The 21,497-nt window shown below is 40.4% G+C and overlaps 1 protein-coding gene across 1 annotated transcript in view; it reads right to left on the bottom strand.

Moving 5' to 3' along the window:
• cacna1da (calcium channel, voltage-dependent, L type, alpha 1D subunit, a) overlaps positions 1–21,497 on the bottom strand; it is a 55,534-nt gene that overhangs the window by 13,739 nt on the left and 20,298 nt on the right. Inside the window, exons 5-31 of the mRNA XM_061069107.1 lie at positions 21,058–21,210; positions 19,926–20,122; positions 19,451–19,554; positions 17,772–17,935; positions 15,617–15,691; positions 13,916–14,003; positions 13,147–13,173; positions 12,500–12,660; positions 11,950–12,175; positions 11,628–11,835; positions 11,005–11,125; positions 10,700–10,787; positions 10,423–10,453; positions 10,177–10,331; positions 9,968–10,097; positions 7,944–8,003; positions 7,805–7,864; positions 5,849–5,955; positions 4,949–5,036; positions 4,723–4,830; positions 4,580–4,632; positions 4,346–4,492; positions 3,985–4,186; positions 3,689–3,847; positions 3,134–3,244; positions 1,876–1,959; positions 964–975 (exon numbers count right to left, since the gene is read on the bottom strand). Of these exons, the coding sequence (XP_060925090.1) occupies positions 964–975; positions 1,876–1,959; positions 3,134–3,244; positions 3,689–3,847; positions 3,985–4,186; positions 4,346–4,492; positions 4,580–4,632; positions 4,723–4,830; positions 4,949–5,036; positions 5,849–5,955; positions 7,805–7,864; positions 7,944–8,003; positions 9,968–10,097; positions 10,177–10,331; positions 10,423–10,453; positions 10,700–10,787; positions 11,005–11,125; positions 11,628–11,835; positions 11,950–12,175; positions 12,500–12,660; positions 13,147–13,173; positions 13,916–14,003; positions 15,617–15,691; positions 17,772–17,935; positions 19,451–19,554; positions 19,926–20,122; positions 21,058–21,210 (3,119 nt within the window). The remainder of the gene's footprint in view (positions 1–963; positions 976–1,875; positions 1,960–3,133; positions 3,245–3,688; positions 3,848–3,984; positions 4,187–4,345; positions 4,493–4,579; positions 4,633–4,722; positions 4,831–4,948; positions 5,037–5,848; positions 5,956–7,804; positions 7,865–7,943; positions 8,004–9,967; positions 10,098–10,176; positions 10,332–10,422; positions 10,454–10,699; positions 10,788–11,004; positions 11,126–11,627; positions 11,836–11,949; positions 12,176–12,499; positions 12,661–13,146; positions 13,174–13,915; positions 14,004–15,616; positions 15,692–17,771; positions 17,936–19,450; positions 19,555–19,925; positions 20,123–21,057; positions 21,211–21,497) is intronic.

The following is a 21,497-nucleotide window of genomic DNA, read 5'->3' as shown; positions in this document are numbered from 1 at the left end:
AACAAGCAAGTAGCAAAAATCACACAATCAAACCCATTGTAGATCAGCTGATATGATTAAATGGAGCAATATAATATCTGATCTACAAATAGCAACAACCACATGCAATGTAAACCACAAACACATGTCAAATGATACGTCGAAGCCAGATCCCTCACAAGAACCACTGTCGGCCCTTGTGAATTCAACGATCCCAACATTTAACAACATAATTATCTATACATACACTCACATGTATATCACACCATACTATAAGGTACAAGTACATTCTATACACACACACATGCAGAATAATAAAAAACCTAACCACACCACTGTGTCTGTTTTAAACAAAGTTAATGCTTAAATACACTCATGCAGACACACACACTTTGTAGCACAAACTCATAAAACATCGAAAAACATGAAAAATCACTCCAGCAAAACAGCACTGCAGCTCAGACACAAGAGCGCCCAGGAGGGGAAGGATGGGCAGTGGTCAGCGGTCTATGGTTCTCCTACAACTAGACCCATTGTCACAAACTAATCCCAGGAAACTTGAAATGTTGTCTCTGAGCGTCCCTGGTGTTTGTTTGCTTCTTGGACAAATCCTTCCCATTTTTGTTTCAGTGAATCTCAAGGCATATTGCAACACATTCTATTTTTCATTTTAGATGTTTTAGTGAAGAGCCAAGCAACAAAGAGAGGAGTGTTTTAGTAGTTAGTTAAAGAAGAGAAGTAGTCATCCACTATTTTATTGAGCCATGACATAAATTTATTTTAGTCAATATTAAAAGAAGGTTTAAATTATAATCTACATCTACTGAACTGGAAAATTTGAAATGTCCACATTTCCTGAGTCAATAAAACATTAGATGACTAATTAAGTTTTTTAATCCATCGCACTGTCAAGGGGGTCCCGAAGATAAAGTTGTTATAAACCACAGGTTACACACAAACATATTTGTTCATTGCCATACTTGCCTCTACAAGTTTCTACGGGGAAAAAAACGAACAAGAGTATGAATTAGAAAACCACATCAAAAATCATCCTGATCTGTACCAAATACAGTTCTCAGAAAATGTGAGCAACATCTGTTATTGAGACACAATTTCAGTGCCAAGTCACAGGGTTAATAATCAACCGCGTCACCAGAAACTTTGACATGATTCCTGTAACTAACAGCACTGCAACACACTGACGCTGAAGCATTTAACAGAAGCAAAACTTCGGCATGACAGACTTTTAGATTCGTTTGGTGTTGATGTTCACTGATAACAACAGGATATATAAATGAAGATCAAACAGAAGCTTTACAGAAAAAGCCAATGACACTTCAACAGCTACCAATGCCTTTACACAAATGATAATTCAAGCTTAGGACATGCTCTTAGTTTAGCAAATATAGCATTTTAAAGAGTGGGTTACATCTGATCATGCGAGAGAAGTGGTTCCCATGAGAGAAGTCTCCTTTGTGAGAAACACACTATAACCACCTAAAGGAGACATATTTTGCTCATATTCTGGTTAATAACTTTAATTTACGTTATTACTTGACAAGGTTTACATGCTATTAGGACACATCATTTTCCTCATACTGTGCATTGCTGCAGCTCCTCGTTTCAGCCTCTGTCTGAAACAACACATTGTTTGCTCCTGTCTCTTTAAGAAAACTGAAATTGAATATATGTCTCCTTTAAGGGATCTACAATACCTTAAATTTAAAAAAAAATGGAAGAGGAGAAAGAGTTGGTGTTAATCTGTTCACAAAAATATTTGGGAATGACTGAACCGGTGGACAAAAGTACAAGTATACAAATAATACTGTTGATTGTCATGTGGCTTTTCTATACGGCTTCAGTTCGACTTGTAAGAAAGAAAATTGTAATACTTACATTCACTTCAGTGATAGCAATATCGACGACGCTACCAACAACAATTAAGGCATCAAAAGTGTTCCAAGCATCAGCGAAATAGTGCTGTTAGAGCATGACACAGCACGCAGGGGTAAAGATGGGAATAAATGAGAGAGAGCATGAAGAGAAAACAGAGAATCAGGGAAGGGAAGGAAATAAAAGGAGTGTAGAGAATGAGTTAATGTTTTAATGAAATGACAGGGTTAGGGGAGGACAAGAAGAGAGAAAAAAGGAGATAAAGCATTAAGAGAAATCAGATAAAACAGAAGACTTGCCATCGAGAGCTGCGGAAGAACAGAGGAACCACAGAGAGCAGCGAGGCGAGTCGTAGCCGAGCTTACTTACATCAATCTCACTGAGTACAATGTCTACTATGCTGCCAATCACAACCAGGGCATCGAACACATTCCAGGCATCTCCGAAGTAGCCCTGATTGAGGTGGAGTGAGTGGTTGGCGAGTGGAGGGTAAGATCAGCAAAAACAAACAGTGACTTGCTCTTTCACTGAAATTGTAATCCACTTAAAGTATGTCATTAATTTTAAACACACAGGAACCAACCTGCTGCCTTCTTCAGCTGGAGGGCTCCTGATTATAATGCAGTAATTTACACAGATCGAGCTGCAGAGTTTGCACACCAGACTGATGCTAATGCTCATACTAATATTCCAAAAAAAATCAACACTGCACCCCACACTCAGTCTCTTACTAGAAGCCTGTCCTTCTTCGCAACACACAGCTGGCGATCAGGTGGCACAGTCGAGGGGAGAATGAAAACACGTTCATATGCTGCTCTTTGATTGAACATCAAAGGAATCATTTGAAATGTTTCGGAATACATATGTTTGTGAGTTGGTTGAGAGGGTCATTATCCCTGTCATATCTGTCTGTTAAATGTGAAGACACGATTACGATTAGCTTAGCTTAGCATAAAGACATAGTGGTGAAGCTAGCCAAACTAAAAACAACCTTTAATCTTTAAAACTGACTTATTAAATCAGGAACATTTGATTTTAACGTCAGACAACCCAAACCGATCTCCAGTCTTAGAGCTAAGCTACGCAGACGTCACCCTTGGCAAGGAAGTGAATGAGAATATCTGAGAACATTTTAAACATTTCTTTAATAAACAATATAAATATTTTCGGTGAGATTATTTCTGTCTCTGTTTGAGTGAGTGTGTGTTAGTGATCTGGTGGAAGTAGTGTGAGTATGATTGTATTTGCCGGGGTGACTCACCCTGGGTTTGAAAGCGATGAGTTTAAGAACCATTTCCACAGTGAAGACAGTAGTGAAGACCATATTGAGAATATCCATGACATAGTTAAATGTCGCTGACTGACCATAATGCTGCAGAGGAGATACAAAGGAATGGGTGAAAAAAAAACATTTGAAAAATTGGATATAGCACTCAAAAGCCCTGACTTAATTCCTTACTTAATAACTTATATTTTAATGCATTCACAGCATTCTTTTAAAATAATTCTAAAAGTTTACATTTTTAGCCACTTTCCTTGTATTGCCGTTTATGATTGCGTCTTTAAGAGTCTGTTACGAGGGGGCACCAAATTCAAAATGTTTTTATTCTCTATATTCTACAAAATGCCAATATAATAAAAGATCATATCACATATTATGTTCACCCAATAATATTGAAAGTCCACTGCTTTCAACTTTAATTAGCATTAAAAAAGACAAATATTTATCTATCTATGCATATATTTTTTTTCAAATAATGGTGAAGTTTGTTCCCATTTCTATCCTTGGTTTCAGAGATGTAACTTGACGTCTTACCTGCACAGCCAGGCAGAGCGTGTTGAGCATGATGAGCACGAACATGATGTATTCAAACCCAGTGGAGTTCACCACATACCAGAACTTGTACTGGTATGGGTTCTTAGGTATGTACCGCCTCAGTGGACGAGCCTTGAGAGCGTACTCCACACACTGACGCTGCACAGAGAAAAAAAAATTAAAAATTAAAAACCGAAATCTAAACTAGATTATTGTTTTGAGCCACAAGAGAGATGTAAATAAACTGCATAATTTGTACTGCTTGCCCCAGACTCTGTGACGCTGCTGACTCTCACCTGGTTCTTGTCCAGTTCACAGTTTTTGTACTCTTTCTCTCCCTGCTCCTGAAATGTGACGATCACAAAACCTACGAAGATGTTCATCATGAAAAAGGCGATGATGATGATGTAGATGATGAAGAAAATGGAAATCTCCACACGGTAGTTGTAAATGGGGCCGAGGTTCTCCCTGTTGGAGTCGATGGCCTTGTACAGTAACCTGAGAGGAGAAGAAATGAAGGGGAGAGTGTGTAAAGACAGGCAAAGGTTTGTCGAAACACAGATGTCATCAGTGTGTTTCTCTCAGTGCCGCTTTCAGGTGGTGTTGATTTGAAAGAGATTTGACTTTAACTTGGGGAGAAAAAAGTTTGAATCTTACGAAGGCCAGCCTTCAAAAGTGGACACAGTGAACAGAGCCATCATCGCCATCAGGACGTTGTCAAAATTAAATTCGCTGTTGTGCCACATTCGTTTGTGGATGGTTGGCTGGTTCACGTCTCCTTCCTTATACAGGATGTAGGTGCCCCTATAAGAAAGTGATGTGTTACGGTTAAGATCTAATTGAGGACTGTGCATGTTTTTAATTTGCTGTACTAGATAAGTTAAAACTAACTTGCACTCCTCTGCATTGGACTTGGCTTCATCTGTGCAGCGATAGAACTTTCCCTGTGGGGGAAAACAAAAAAGTTTCTCTCTGAATCTGAATATTAAAATAATGTTAATCCAATATCGTTCTCATCCTGGGTAACTGCTGACCTTGAACAGCTGCACCCCTATACAGGCGAACATGAACTGGAGCAGAGTGGTGACGATCATGATGTTACCGATGGTTCTGATGGCCACAAACACACACTGCACCACGTGCTGTAAGACAGAGTGGTAAAAGTGTTTAAAGGTTGGTTCATCCCCAATGAACAGACGACTCTAAGATTGCGTTTACAAGAGTGAACAAGCTGCAGGATAACTTGTGAATAGGCCACACCTTCAGGCCTTTGGCTCTGTTGATGGCCCTCAGGGGCCGAAGAACACGGAGGACCCTCAGAATCTTCACCACTGAGATGGCTGAGGATCTGAAAAATTATAACAAATGGGTGTAATGCACACGTGATTAAAAGAGAGCCAGTAAGTCAGTAAAGTTGTGTAATGAAGTACAAATAAATAAATACAACACTCTTATTGTCAATCTCCTATCTCTTAATTTCTTCTCTGCATCCATTCATCACATTCAGTCAAACATCAGACTTAAGCTAAAACTCTGTGTTCTTGATTTCTGATACGAAAAATTGCCTGTTATCTGACATGTTTTGTCTTTTCTCTTAAAGAGAAACAAGATTCAACAGATCCTACATTTTGTTCCTGTGTCTCTGTATTTCCTGGAGCTCTTTGGTCAAGATCATGAACTGTGTATAAAGACATGAATGCTCCTCAAAGGTGACATAGAGCAAACTAAACTAAAAGCTGTCATAGCACACGTCGATTAACATTTTCTCAACTATGGCTTCTGTCTTTTTAGGTTGTTCTTATAACACAGATGTTTTTTTCGTTTTTTCCAGCAAGTTAATTAGTTATTTTAGGCAACGAAAACGGGGTGAAACTTTATGATTGACAGCTGAGACTGACTCGAGATTGGGCGAGCACATGCATTGGTGGGACCCTGCTGCTGCAGCTTCATCCCCTGATCGCTACTGCACAGATTCTGACTCGAAAAGCACAAAATGGCAGCCCTGCTATAAGTGATATTTAGCCTTTGTTTTAATGATACTGGGAGGAAGTGGAGATTCATGGTCCATCGTTACATACACCCTATGGTTGAGTTTATTTAAAAGTCGTGCCGCCTCTTTAACTGTTTGGCCAGAAGTCAAAGGTTCCTGTTTGTACTCACTGAATGCCAAAGGAGACGAGGGACACTCCCACCACCAAGAGGTCGAGCAGGTTGAAATAATTCCTACAGAATGCACCTTTATGCAGAAAAGCTCCGTACGTGGTCATCTGAGGAGAAATTGGAAAAAGTTAGAGGGGCAAATGAGAAAGAAAAACACTCACACATTTAATCCAACGCACACAAATTACACACAATCAGGTTACGGTTATGGTCAGATAGGACCCAGACACACATACGGTACAAACACGTTTAAAGGACAAACATTTTATCTTAGCACTCACTACCTTGCAAAAACACACACACACACACACACATACACACACACACACACACACGTCTCCACACTCTTTAGATCACACTGATTCGGGGTGGCGAGCTCAGAGCAGTGAAACAGGAGGCTAAATCTACCATCGCCACCCCCACGGCCCCTAAGTACATGAATGTAGTAGTAAGTCATTCATTTCACAATCGACTAAGGCAATAAAACATGCATTTTGTTGCCGTGACGTCAGGGATATTTACCACCTGCTAGAGTTCTAGTTCTAGTGATTGGAAAGTCGAAATGGCCTTACTGTCACATTCATGTGGACCGTCATGTTAAAGCACATTTCATCATGTTCTTTAATATTTATAATGTAGGGGAAGCAGCTCCCAAAACTTCAGAGTTCAGCAGGCAGAGAAGAAGAAACCAGCCAAAAAAACTCTTCTCCAAATAATAAAAGTAAAGGATTAATTTTCCGAGTGCATGGAAATGTGGAGCCCTGCAGAGAGGTGGAGAGAGGGGAGCGCTAACTGAGAGCAGCTGAGAATTTCAAGTCACACAGCAGCAGGAGCTCTTTTTTGCCCAAACGGCTGCAGACACAATTCCACATTTCTATGCACTCAGTCATGGGAAAGCAGACTGAACCATGCTCGGCAGGAACATGGTTGGTTTTGCCCCCTCTTTTATGGGTTATCTGAAGAGCAGTCGGTACGAGAGGCATGGCGTTTAGCTTTGACTGGAGTTGACTTTACGTCTTTGAACCCGCACCCTCCCCCACTTAGAATTACCCCTAACCAGGGACACTCAGAGCTGGGGGTCCTGAGAGAAAGCACATAAAGAAGTCTTATTAAATGCGGCAGCATAACATTCGTGGTTTCAATGGCCAACAGCCATTTATTCCAGTTTTCAGAATATTGTAAATTACAGAAGACAGCAAACCCATAGCTTTAGGGCCATTAAAGGTATTGGATAAGTTTATGCTAGACCTATCTAACCCCTAAATAAAATTGTTGATCCTTTCAGTTTGTGCCAAATTATCTGCACAGAAAATACACTGATGTTCTTGTGCATGTCTGTGCATGTGTTTGGGACAAATAAATGTATCTTAAATTATCTTAAATCAGATAAAATATTATAAAAAAGAAAAATGTTATTTTTAGTCCATGAATATTCTTCGAGGAATAATTACTTTTTCCGCCTTGCAGTTCTAGTCTCCTCCCTGTAGGGAGTGCTGCAGCCCCCTCAGTACCCCTACTCCCAGCGTCCCTGCCCCTAACTCAACTTCAGCCAATGCCTGAACAATGTCTGAAACAGCCGTCAAATTTGTGTTGCATCGCACCGAGGGTTGCATCATATCTGTGTCATGAAAATCATTTCAGCGATGACTGCCCCAATGACGTGAAACCCATGTGAGTTGAATGTAATGTTGATGTCATGTTTCCTTCCCCCAACAGGAGTTGTGTGATTAGTGTTACTTGGACAAATCTTTGGGTCTGTGTTTGTGTGTGCAATGTTACATCTCCAATATTAGTTTTCAGCTTTTTAAATATTTTTATGTATTTTTTTTAAAAGAGGTGCCGTGAAGAAAAAAGTAAATAAGAGAAAGGAAACAAACAAGCCAGGTTTTACTGAGTGGCAGGTGACACACAAGGAGAGAATGCAGCAAGGCTCTCGTTGTCATTTTAAGGGGTTACCTTTAATATGATCTCAAATGTAAACATACTAGTGAAGACATAATCTGCATAGCCTAGGACCTGGAAGGCAACGAGACGTTTGGAATATTATTGGGGGTGTGGTTAGTCACAGCACGGACAGGGGACACATGGCATTTACCTTCAACACGATCTCAACAGTAAAGATAGCCGTGAAAGCATAGTCAAAGTAACCAAGTATCTGCAAAAAGCAACGTAGATGTTTAACAAAGACAGTTCATTGTGCAGCTTCATACATGATATAAAAAACTAAATGAATAAGAGAGGAACATTTTTAGCATCTTCTGGCACAGAAATATTTAATTACTAGCAAAAAGAGAATTCACTACTTCTCTGTCATTTTCCATGCACAAAACTGAAGGTCAACAATGAACCATTTTGTGCAAAATGAAATAAAAATAAGTACAATACACAGAAAACAACACATCGAGAACACAGCCTTGTGTTATAGGGGTCGGGCCTGTTGTTTTGCGTGTTGTAGCTCTCAAAATATAAACAGGAGGCCGTCTGGGCTACTGTAAAAAACATGGCAGCCTCCGTAGAGACGATGCACTCCTGATGTCAATATTAAGTATGTAAACATAAAAGGCCCATTCTAGGGTAAATAAAATAACAGTTTGTACAATTTAGATGAAACAAACTGGTGAAAACAAAACTAGGATTACTTCAAATTCTGCCAATAGATCCCTTTCACTTAAATCTTACACACTGGACCTTTAAGTGCACAGACCTACATATTATTAGGTTGTTCATTACAATATAGTACAAAATGTTTTAGTATAGTATATAGTATAACAGTTTTTAGCTGTTAGATCTTTTGTCCATCGCAACTTTTGAATCCAGAATGGAAGCTAAAAAAAAGTGTCTTTAACCGAAGTATTTTTACAAAATCTAAGATCAAACATCATTGTATTTTATTTAATTGTGTTATTTTACTCCTTCAACTTTTGTTAAGTCTTCTTCTTCTTTCCTTCCTTTTTGTGTCTTTTACATATTTTGATCTCTTTACCTGTGCTTCAGTGAGTAAACCAGATACTATTTGTAAAATCTCTTCTTCATGGTGCATTTAAGGACACTCTGACTTCTCAGATGTGTGAGTCAGCTGTTACAAATCATTGCAGTTCAAAAGCTAGTCTGTTGGGAAAAAAGCAATTATAGGAGAAAAACATTACTGTCAATCAAACATGTGACTCTGGTCGTTTCTTTGATTTAAAGTGTTGCTGTTGGCAATCTAAACCTTAAATCATGACTATATAGGAACCGAGCAAAGTGACCAGTCGTTGACTTTTAATACACACAGACCATATTTAACAGAATTGTCCCGGCGTCCTGACAAGAGCGAAACTTTGTCCCGGCAAATAAACTGAATGTATTGTTCTGGAAAACTATCTACAAGTGATCTTGGTCACAGGACAAGGGCAGGAAGGATGAAATACTGTATTTGTTGGACAATGACAATAAAACAAACCAGTATTTTCTCTCTCTCTCTCTCTCTCTCTCTCTCTCTTTCTCTCTCTCTCTCTCTCTCTCTCTCTCTCTCTCTCTCTCTCTTAATAATTTGTTCACTTTGTTTCTCCCTCTTTCTCTCTCACCCTCACTGTGGTTTATAGAACTGCAGCAAAGGACAGAAAATGCAGCTCTAGCCTCTCTCCTCTAAAAGATTAGTTCAGACTCACAAACACGTCTTTTTCACACTCGTAACCTAATGTAATATTCCTGGTGACATCCTCTATGCAATACTATAGTTAAATTGCTAGTGTACAGGTTTGATTATTGTAAAGTTAAAGATTGTATATAACTTTTTCAAATCTTTTCAAACACCTTTGTTGTCGGCAACCTTTGTCCATTTGTCTTGCATATCAAATATTTACTTGAACTGCTATTTAAACACGGACATGATGGTAAGAATTAAATGTATTAACTTACATCAAGGGTCAGTATACATGTTGAAAGTATTCAATTTAAAATGAATCAGCTAAGAAATGCATTAGCACCAGCAAAGTCATTTCAAGAACCAAACATTTATGACAAAATTTCTACTATTATCACAAAAATAATTTCTCAATAATATCACTTGACCCAATATTCTTGGCTACAATCTGTCAGAGATCACCATACATTTCCAAGGACGGTTTGAAAACTTACAATATTGCGAGCGGAGAAGTTCCGGATGGGATCCTCAGCAGCGAGTGAGACGGAGCTCAGCATGATGAACACCAGGATGAGGTTGGTGAAGATGTGATGATTTATGAGTTTGTGGCAAAACACGCGCACCCTGCAGGACAAAGAAAACACAGACCTCAGACACTCTCTGCCTGTGTGACGTGGGTGATGTTGTTGTGATGCTGTCTTACGGGTTCGTAGTGCTGAAGATGAAGAAGGCACTTCCCTCTGGGATAGGAGTGATTTTCTCTTTCTTCACCAGATCAGAGAGGACGGGCCGAGGCCCCGACGGTACCTCTGGATCCTCCTCCTCCGCTGCCGTGTCATCATTCTCCTCTTCCTCTTCCTTACAGTCAAGCAGGATGTGTGAAAGTGAGTCAGTGAACATAACATCTCAATCTGTCTTTGACTCAGTGTTAGAAAGAAGTTAAGGATACCTTCTCCTCCTTTTCCTCCTCCTTTTTGGCCCTGAAATACACACATATTTGTTGTAAATGTTTGAAATCTAAGATAAGAATACGAAAAATTGCTGTACAATGTTAACCGAATATTTATATTAAATTGAAATTCCATGGCAGAAATGATTATTGCGCAGTTACAGTGAATTAGTTGAAACCCTGAGTGACAGAACAACCTCTCTTCAGAAACACTGGTTGAAACTAATATTCAAATCATATTTGTCACACAAAGACTTAGCAGGAGATCAGCAGTCACCCTTTAGTGTCTGCTCCGTCTGTGTTAAGAGACTCTGCATCTGCCAAGTTGTCCACAGCGATAGCCAAGAAGACATTCAGCAGGATATCTGAGCGAAGGCTTCAGTGAAGGATAACTCTCTTCAACCCCTGAGTGTAACTATACAAACACTTAGCAATTACTGAAAACAGATCAGTATCGTTATTCATACAGGTATCAACACTACATCAACAGATTTCATGTACGTTCCAAACACATATATGAATGAACTTAGACTTAGCGTCTGGAGCAGCGTCAGGTGTGTTAGCAAGAGTGAGAGAGGATACAGTTTCCACAGATGAAGAGGATGATGAAGTAAAAGCACACAATCATCCCAGAGGACGAAGGGCCTCCGTACGCCATGATGCCATCGTACATGACAGCGTTCCAATCTTCTCCGGTCAGGATCTAAAAACAATCATGATACTTATTTCAATGTCAAATGTCACAGTTTTAGAGCAAATGTGCTGACAACTGCTTTTTTTAACATGTTGCAGTAGAAAAACGACTAATCTGAGTGGTTATTAATCATGTTTGATGATTGATTGATTGATTGATTGATTTATAGATTGATTGATTGAATCTATATACTAGTGACAATAGTAAATTATTTTAAAGAAGAGTTTGAAAGTTAATTTTTGCAATTTCTTGTTACTTATCAGACAACCCACACACTGATGGTCTTAGCTCAGCTTGTTTGATTTATTGTTCATTTATTGTTATCTCTTCAGTTGTTAGTAAAATCTTAAACCCTAATTCTTTCTAAATGCGTTAATGTAAATACATCACATTTTGTCTATTTTCTATCCAATGGCAAAATCTGGATGTTTGCAGTTTGTAGATTTATATAATTATATATTATAATATAATATAATATTATTATTATATAATTTTATAATTTGAACTGTACCTGAAACACAGTCAGAAGAGACTGGGGAAAGTTGTCAAACGTGCTCCTCTTGGTCAGAGTTTCGTCAAAGTTGAACTTTCCGCCAAACACCTGCATGCCCAGCAGGGAGAAGATGATGATGAAGAGGAAGAGCAGCAGCAGCAGGGAGGCGATGGACTTCATGGAGTTGAGCAACGATGCTACCAGGTTACTCAGGGACTGCCAGTGACTGCAGAGAGAGGTCGAGGAAAAACAAGAGGATAGACAGACGATTAGCTGAACACCACACATGCACCACACACACACACGCACGCTAACACACACAAACAAAGTGTGGTCTCACCGTGTGACCTTGAAGATCCTCAGCAGACGCACACAGCGGAACACAGAGATACCGAGGGGAGACATGATTTCCAACTCCACCAGAATGGTTTCAGTGATTCCTCCACACACCACGAAGCAGTCGAAGCGGTTGAACAGCGACACGAAGTAAGCCTGTAGCCCCAGACTGTACATCTTCACCATCATCTCACACGTGAACATGCCTAACAGCACTTTGTTGGCCACATCTGAAAACCACAGAAGAGATTGATTATTTCACAGCACAGAAGTATCAGTGCTTTTAAAACACGTACATATGTCATTCAAATTTACTCTTTATTCCGTCTAAACTAAGCACAGGATTTATTTATTTATGAGCTATACTTAACCTAGCCACCAGGTGGCAATAGAAATGCTCTGGCTTTACTTTTGGGGATCTGTCACGTTGTCCATCTTTATAGACAGATATACAGATTTCAAACAACTGTGACCCATATCTGTGTTTTAGCTTTTTGAGATAATTAGGTAATAATGTCAGTTAACAATAACAAGCACTGCAGTGTGGTTCCTACCCTGCACTTGTGTCAGCCACGACGGCTGGTTGTAATGCTCTGATGATATGGTGAGGGTGTTGAGGAACACCAAGATGATGACCAACCAATAGAAAGGCACCGATTTAACAGCCACCCGGCAATTCCTGCGGCAAAACCTGTTCCAGCGGCGCCAGCGCCGACTGAGGGAGAGAGGAGGGAGAAACATTAATACAAAGAAGAACGCCATTATAAGTGCTTTAGAAAAACAAAAGCTCTGGCTTCAAACTTAAAATGTCTAAACAATAAAATCTAAACATCAGCGGTTGTTTTTATGAAATCACTAAGGTTTGTTCCCATTAATAACCGAGATGCAGTGGGCTAAGGGGGAAGGGCCATGAGGGAATTGCATCACTATACTTTCTGCAAGTCACACAGTTCAGTAAACGAGCTGAAAAACACTGTGTAAGGCGATTCTCTAAAAATACCATATGGTACATGCTGACTTTCTAAAAGCTGTTAATGAATCATCTCTGGTAGAGTCGAATAAAACCTTAAACTTACAAATAAAAAAATAGGTACAAACTAACGCAGGCACTAACGCACTGTAGTTAAATCCCTGTACCACTGTATAGGGGTAGTTATTCAACATTCAACATGCAGAGACACTGAGGCACAAATTCACTGACCTGCACTTAGACTTCGAAATTTTTTGACTGAAAGAAAGAAGAATTCAGTTAATATTAAAATCACAGGTTGTTTGTTGAGTTATTGAAAGTTGTTAGTGCGAATTAAAAAAAGATTGATTAGTCATTTATACGTGTCCTCCTGTAACACTCAACAGCAGTTGAAGAAGAAAATATAAACATGCAGATGTAAGATGCTTTAACCTAATATATAATTATTTTGTCATGGGATTGGTAATATGGAACACAACAGTTATATGCCTTCAGGATTTTGGGAGCTTAAGCCTTTCTTGCTCTCCTGAGAAATTTGATATAACATACATAATATTATGTTTCAATACACCGAATAAACACATAAGTCTGTATATACACAGTCCCTATATTGTGAAGTGTGATTATATTTGATTTATATACTGATATGGACCTACATGTCTGAAATACAACTTAAATATACCTATAGGGAAAGAAAAAAAGAGAAGATAAAAGTACAACTTTAAACTAGATACAATCTAAGAAGAGAAAAATATCAATCTATAAATAAATAAGGAATGAAGTAAATACAAGAAATCATGAAACAGGGACATTATTACTAAAAACACAACATAAATATAAAAGAGTAACTTGCACTATGAAGAAAAAAAGCCTGAAGTGGTGATGACTGTGCTGAGAGCCTGTGATGTGAGTGATCCATGTGTTTTATTGAAGTAGTAACCCCACTGTTATTACATTTAAGTGTAATAACAGTGGTCATGTAGCTGCTGTGTGTTCTCACCACAGAGCTCCGCAGCACGGCGTCTTCTCCTCCTCCCCGTTCTGATTCTCGGTGTTCACAGATTCCGTTTCGCTGGCCGGGACGCTCGCTGCAGCAGCAAATAAAGCAGACACTTACAAAAAATATAATCATATGCACTTTGCAGTGGCACAAGATATTTCACAGTGCAGAGCATCCCAGGGGGAAGAAGCGTATGGAAAGAAATAAAACTGAGGCTGCATCAGTTTGGAGTTCTTCCAAAAAGAAGAGGAAAGATAGAACATTCTGTACAAATCTTTTTACACTATAAAGTCTACAAAGGCATCCCAACTAGTGATTTAAATAAACGAAAGGTGAAACTTTTTTTAACTCCATAGCCTCACCTCTAAAACTACCTCACAGGGAGGAGGCCACTAAGCGGCACTGTGGCTGTGCATCATTGTCATCATCAGTATCATTTACTGAGTGCTGAGGGGGAGATGACACGGGACAGGCGAGTGGACAGCTGCTCTACCGGAGCTGACTGATGCACACAATGAGGAGTGGAGTGGAGAAAGGAGCAGGGTGTGGAGGACGGAGCTCTTAAAGCTGTCGCTGAAACGCTACCCTCTAAATACTGCCAGCTCCTTGCAAAGACTGTCTGTGCAGCCGGATGATGATTAACTGTGTGAAACGTCTCAGTGCTTCAGCTCGCACGGTGTGTGTGCTACTGCCGCCGCTGCTTAGCTTATGTAGATGTGTTGGCTTTGATTCCTGAGTGTTAGGACAGCTCTCAGCTCTGGAAATAGTGCTGACTGCTGGAGTAGTGATCTGGGTTTAGCCCTGTTTCCTATATTCATACTGAGCTCCAGCTTTTTCAAATGGGACGTGGGAAGGCAACAGGGCGTGGCAGCTGTATTACTGCTCCACGTCACACTCACTTAACGGAGACATGGTTTCATTTAGAACCGGTAGACTTTAAAAGAGGGAAAAAACAGGAGGGGAAAAGGAATAAAGACGACTGAGAGGCTCTGATGCTCAAACGTGAGGGTTTAACACAGTAGTAAGGCACAGTGATGAGATACTACACACACACTCACACACACACACACTCACTCACACACACAGGAGTCAATTCTGAAGATTCAAGTGGACTTTTTGCTGCTGTTCTTTCAAATTGATTTCACTCGTCTCCTTGGACTATTCACTGACAAAAAATGTGTCTGTGAAGAACGCAGCCACAATAATGGACGACTGAACCTGTTAACATTAAAACATGTTTTTAAGGATTTATATTAATTATTTTTCTTAATTTGTATTTGTCAAGACTTATAAGTTATAGCTAAAATTACAAAAACATTTGAACTTGAACTTGAAAGATGGAAAACAAAAGAGTAGTGGAGTAGTTATCAGATAATACAGCTAGTCAAATTTCTATCTTAAAAATTACTTAACAGGTTTCCATGAAACATGGTGGAAAGAGGAGGAATAAGAAGCCAAATAATTTTGAAGTGTAGCTAAGAAATGTAATGTGGCTTCATCTATAAGGCTTGTATTATTCGAAGGGGACTGTTGTGACTTGGCGGAAGTAATCACCACACTAAGTGCCATTCAAGTTTTCTTTTTGAGATTTGATTGTGCTTCAAACACGCATACATACATACGTTCACACACATATGTAAGAAAACATGTAAACAGACACATAATAGCAAGAGAACAATGGAGGGAAACCACAGGATTTACCATGAGTGTCGGACGACTGGCTGAACCACCCAAACCTTCCTTTCTTCTTCTCAGTAAGGTCAGCCAGAGTCACCCCTTCATGTGTAATGCATGCAAGCCCATGCATTCAGACACAACGGCACAGCAGAGGGACATGGGGGGCGAGAATGGGCTGCTATCAAAATGGGTCAGAGCACACAAGCACCACAGGACAACAACAGTATTCAAAATATCAATATCCAACAATGGCAAGCGCAGCAGGAGCCACAGGGGCTGCAGACACTGAGGAGGGCAGAAGAACGACATGGAGAGCTGTTAGTCACAGGAAACACCTGCAGGGGACACGGCCCTGTACCAACATGTTACAGCGCTAATTACAGCTTTTGCATGATAACATGTTAGAAAGGGGCCCGCACATCGTCGACAGACACCGAAAGCCAGGATGGATGTTGAAAAGCAGAATGGACCTGCCTCCACGTAACACAGAACCTTCACCTGCAAAACTTAAACGTCTGTCTCACACTTGACTTTACACAGGACATGAGGTTTGACTACAGGAGGACACAAGTGGGAGAGGCAACAGTGAATGAACAGGGAGAACATTTAAAATGAGGGGAGATTGTAATGCGCAGTGCAACAAAAATATACAGATTCTTAGGTGAAGCAGTCACACTTTCTCCTCTGCATCATGTGTGCTGCTTATATAAAGAGGATTTGGATTAAGAGTTTTCCTACTGCTCAAGTAACATGATTTTTTTTTCTCTCTTCCTTCCTCAGATGAAGATCCAGTGGCGTCGCAGCATGCTCCATTTCTGTCAAAGCTACACTGTCCATTGATGGTGGAGATAAAACCGGTCTGTACACTCTGCTTCAAACACTTTACACATGTTTTAATTAACCCCTACTAAGAAAAGGCGATCTCTTTTTCATAGATGGACGAAATATTATGTTAATGTGAAAATATTTTATAGTGGACTTTATAGATGCAGAGGTAGTCTGAGTGAAATTCTATTTCAATATCGTGTCCAAAATCTAGAATTGCCAGTAATATTTACTTGCAACCTGGTATTAGAGAATATCCTAAATATTACAAAAAAATTCTGCGTGGAAATTGTTACCAAGCATTTAGGGGAAATTCAGTGCATCTGGCCAAGAGTCTATCACAGACTATGGCACAAATATTATAAATCATTTTTGCATTATCATTATTACAGTTTTAGCTCTTATTGCTACAGTGTTCGTCCCAGGAGATATTTAGCAATTACTTTATTTAATCTCTGCAAACACATTCTGTATGTGACTATGTAGGCGAGGGACAGGACTGGGATCTTCTAGTTTCTATTTCTAGTTTGACAGGGGACAGTGTTTAGATGTAATGATGTCTGATCTACTGAGCAGCCACATGGATGTCATAGTCATAGCCAGTAGCTAGTCAGATTTACCTTTAGCCTCTGCCTAACCTCAAATTCGGCCTGTTGATTACAAGGCCAAAACACTTGATGACGCAAATAAAGTTATATCCTTAATATCCGTGTTTTATGTGGAGACCAGTTCTACTCGTGGACTGTAAACGACGCACAGCGAGAAGATGGCGTCTCGGTCCATTGTCTACAGAATATTGGCCATTTCACCCAGAGGCTGATTCATCATTAGCTGATGGGCTCAGAGATTTCTTTAAGTGCAACTGATCTTTTACTTGCAGCATTGATCGAGCTACATTATCTACTTCCACCTCAGTCAGGGATTTCCTACAGTTCCAAGATTGCTTTTGAAAGATGCTGAAGACTTGCGTGCAGGGTCAGATTTATGCATTGGCTCTTTTTTCAACTGTAAACCCTCTGTAACTGTGATATGTATCAACAAGATTGACTTGCTATCTGGAGCAATCAGAGAAATAGATCACATTACTCACAAGGAAACACGAATTTAGAGAAAAACAACTACTGAGTTATGAATATGAGAACCATCATGTTCTTTTTACAAATCTCCCACTACACATTTCAGATTTAGTCTATAGGACATATTAAGTCTATATGTAGAAATGATATCTTTCCCAAGTCAATAGTGATACACACTGGTGGATAGAACATTTGAATATATTGATCAGTGTTCTGTATTGAAGGGCTCTTGCGTTACTCTTAACAAATGGAAAGAGCAAGTGGGAGAGGACACTTACGGTTGCGCTTGGTCTCCTCATCGGCCTCGTCCTCGGGGTCGATGTCTTCGGCCTGAGTGATCCAGTCCAGGTAACCCTTTAGATCTTCCTCCAGCTGCTGCTTCTCACGCAGCTTCTGGAAGTCTCCACGAGCTTTGGCCTTCTCTCTCTCCTTGGAAAACTCTCTGGTTTTGCAGAGGCACACACAGACAACACACAAAAATGCATTCAAACCAGCAGGAGGGCAAAAATCACCACATAAATACACTCAAAAAGAACACAAACTTCCACAGCAAACAGAAAATTGAAATAAACAACTCGTCCTTCCGAAAAGTGAAAAACCCCTCTGCTTTTACTGCACTGGCAGAAGATAGCCTGTGTGTGTATCTCCTGTTAATTCTCGTCGTCCAGATTCTGCTCTGCATATTCACACACTTCAAACACAGGCTTTCAAAGCTGTGTGTGTTTTTCTGAAGCGCAGCCACTGGAGGGAGATGTACACCTTTGAAAGACAACACGCGGCTATATTTAGAGCCTGGCGGTACAGTAGCGTATCCTTCAGGCTTCGAGCATCTTAATCATACAGAAAAGGTAATTTAGGTGGACAGATGGTTTCGAGAGACATGCAACATTTGCGCCACATCAAAATTCAAACATTATATAAAACAACTACTGCTACTGCGGAAACAGCGATATGTGAAGCGCTTCAGTAGACAGGGCCTAGATATTATATACATTCTGCATATACATGTATGGCAGGATAGGTGTCATGGGGTTATTTGAGCTCCGATGATGAACGAGTAAAGAATACGAGCTGACCTGACACACAACAATAAGACTGGATGACAGCAGGTGAGAAAGCAGCATTTGTAAGACTGCATTCCGAAATCTGACCCCGCCAATCTCAATTAGCCGTCTGGACCGCAGGAGAGTTGATGATTATGACAACCTTCTTGGCTTTTTTTTTTTTTTTTTAACTAGGCTCTGCTGGTCAACCATCCAGAGTTAATTCTACTGTAATACCCCATCCCCCACTCTGAAGCACTGGGAAGGCAAAGTGGGGTTTGAGAAAGCTTAGGAGCGCAGAGGGAGTGAAGGGCGAGGAATGAGATTAATTTCTCTCACAGGAGGTTGGGTGGGTTGGGGATGGCGGGCTGGGGGGGAGGAAAGGCTCACTTTGCAGTTGCCGTGGAGAGGACGTTATAGTTTGACGCCGACAGAGGACAGAGGACAACGCCTGAGAGAGAATGTGCATTTATCTCGATGGGGCTAACGCAATATATTTTTTTAGTTTTGCAAAAACGATTGTCAGGATCTGTGTACTTCCCACATCCGGAGAATTTTCAGCAAAGAGCAAACTCTATTATGGGTTAAGACTATTTCCTGACACAGCAAGCCGTGCGGGGTGAACAACAACCCACAGCATATATACACGCTTTGCACACTGCAAACCCACTGCAAGACGTTGCCTCTTACCCACTTAGCACACCTAACACAAGGTTTAACACGAAAAAGGAGCCGAGTATGATGAGGCTAACAAAATAAATCCAAGGCGTCTCCCATCCGATGGCGTCATTGACCTACAGGAACCAAAATGCAGCTGGTTAACGCGACAGGAAACACATGAAGGGACAGAGAACCTCCAGCCTGCAAGCGGGCAAGCTGAGGGTCTCTGTCGGTAGAGAGAAGAAGGTGCTTACCCGCTCAACACACCCAAAACCAGGTTAAGAACGAAAAAGGAGCCGAAGATCACAAGACTGACAAAGTACACCCATGGAAGCTCTAAGCCCATAGCATCGTTCATCTGGAGGAAGACGAGCGTTGCCACGGACGAAGGAGAGGAGGGAGAGATAGAGGAATATAGAGAAGGAAAAGAACGAAATGTAAGTTAGAAACTGTCAGAAAAGAAGAGAACACGGGTAAAACAATAGCTTTTTCTTTAGATAAAGAAAAACAGACAATTAGCAGGAATAGTGTCGGTGCGTCACGTTGTCAGAGGAGCTGCTGAATGCTCTCAGTCATTTAGTCAATCAATCACGTCCGAGTGATAAGAGCCGCCTCAGGAAATGATCAGCAGCTTCCTCATCAGCGTGTCAGTCACATCACCGCTGTGTGTCTGATCTGAACGCACGTTTAAACGCTGAAGGCCAGGTTATTAAAGTGGGAGGAGCTCACCCAGTACAGCACGTCCGTCCAGCCCTCCATGGTGATGCACTGAAACACCGTCAGCATGGCGAACAGGAAGTTGTCGAAGTTGGTGATGCCACCGTTGGGACCCTGCCAGCCCTCCCTGCACACTGTGCCGTTGATGGGGCATTGGCGCCCGTGACCTGAGATTGCACATGGAGCCGGGTCATCCTCTGCTGTCATTACTGCAGGAAGAGAGGAGAAGAAGTTCAAAATGATCTGAATGAATCAACTCACAACAGGTATTTTAGAAATATTTATCTCCAGAATCTTTGGAGTGGTTCGATCTCCAGGTAAGAGCCACAGAACCAGAACCCTGTTACAGTAAAACACACGAAGCATCAGTGTTCACAATCATGTTATAATAGTAGTCTCTGGGGACATTTTAATGCAGAACAGGTGCATTTCCTTCTTAAAATAAAACTACCGGGGCCGGTAGGGTGGCTATAGCTGTCACCTCAAGTCAAAATCCCAGTTTGTTGTCTGAGATTGGGGTAAGGTTAACTGGAGACTCTAAATTGAATGTGAATATGAGAGTCAATGTGTCATCTGTCAACAGTGTACCCCGCCTTGCCCAATGTCAGCTGGGATTGGCTCCAGCACCCCTCTACAACCCCCAATGGATACGTGATATAGAGAATGGATGAATTCATGAACTACTACTTTCATTTTATCAGCCACAAGGTTTCAACAGAGATGTTGTGAAAATCCCAGCAAATTGTGCATGTGTTTTTAGACAGAAACTCACAGGCTGTGTAAACCTTGTCCTTAGTGGAACTTAAAATGCTGTAGGACCCAAGTGTCCTTTCTGTCATTGTGTTGAAAATAGAACTATTCTGATCATGTCTTGTGATTTAAATAATATTTTGAGAGCTTAATGGGTAAAAAAGCCTTTCTGAGACTTTCTCTGATTCAGATTGAGCAATATGCAATTGTGTCTACTTGTTTGGACACAAGGTTGAAAAGATCTCTATTGATCTGGTCACATATGCTGCTGGATTAAAACATATGCTTGTTTATCTTTAGAATCAAGTTGAAATGCATGTTTATATCTGTTACTGAAAACATAAAATAACAGCTTGATACAATAAATCAAATACAGACAATGATGAGGACGTACCTGCTCCAGGCATATAGCAGGTTGCGTGCATTTTCCCAATGAAAAGCTCCAGGCCGATAATAGCATAGATGATAATAACAAACAAGACCAGCAGAGCAATGTGAAGAAGAGGGACCATGGCTTTAATGATGGAGTTCAACACCACCTGTAAACCTATGCAAGAAGAGAACACATTAGATGAAGCCTGACTGGTCTTTGTACAAACATATACACAGTCAAATTATAATATATGTATGTATATTATATATGTAGCAACAAACTGTCTCTATTCTCGTTGTTATTGCATGGACAATCCAGAGGGCCACACACTTTGATATTTTGCAACGTCTTCCTATTTATCGTCTAAATGCAGTTTAATGCAATCCATATATAAATAAAATATATAAAATCTTTTTAAATGCGTGACCTATTACTTCAATACATTTTCCTTCTTTGATCAG

The sequence above is a fragment of the Limanda limanda genome, chromosome 4, assembly GCF_963576545.1.
Source record: "Limanda limanda chromosome 4, fLimLim1.1, whole genome shotgun sequence".
NCBI classification, from domain to species: Eukaryota; Metazoa; Chordata; class Actinopteri; order Pleuronectiformes; family Pleuronectidae; genus Limanda; species Limanda limanda.
This window is presented reverse-complemented; position numbering and strand designations above follow the sequence as displayed.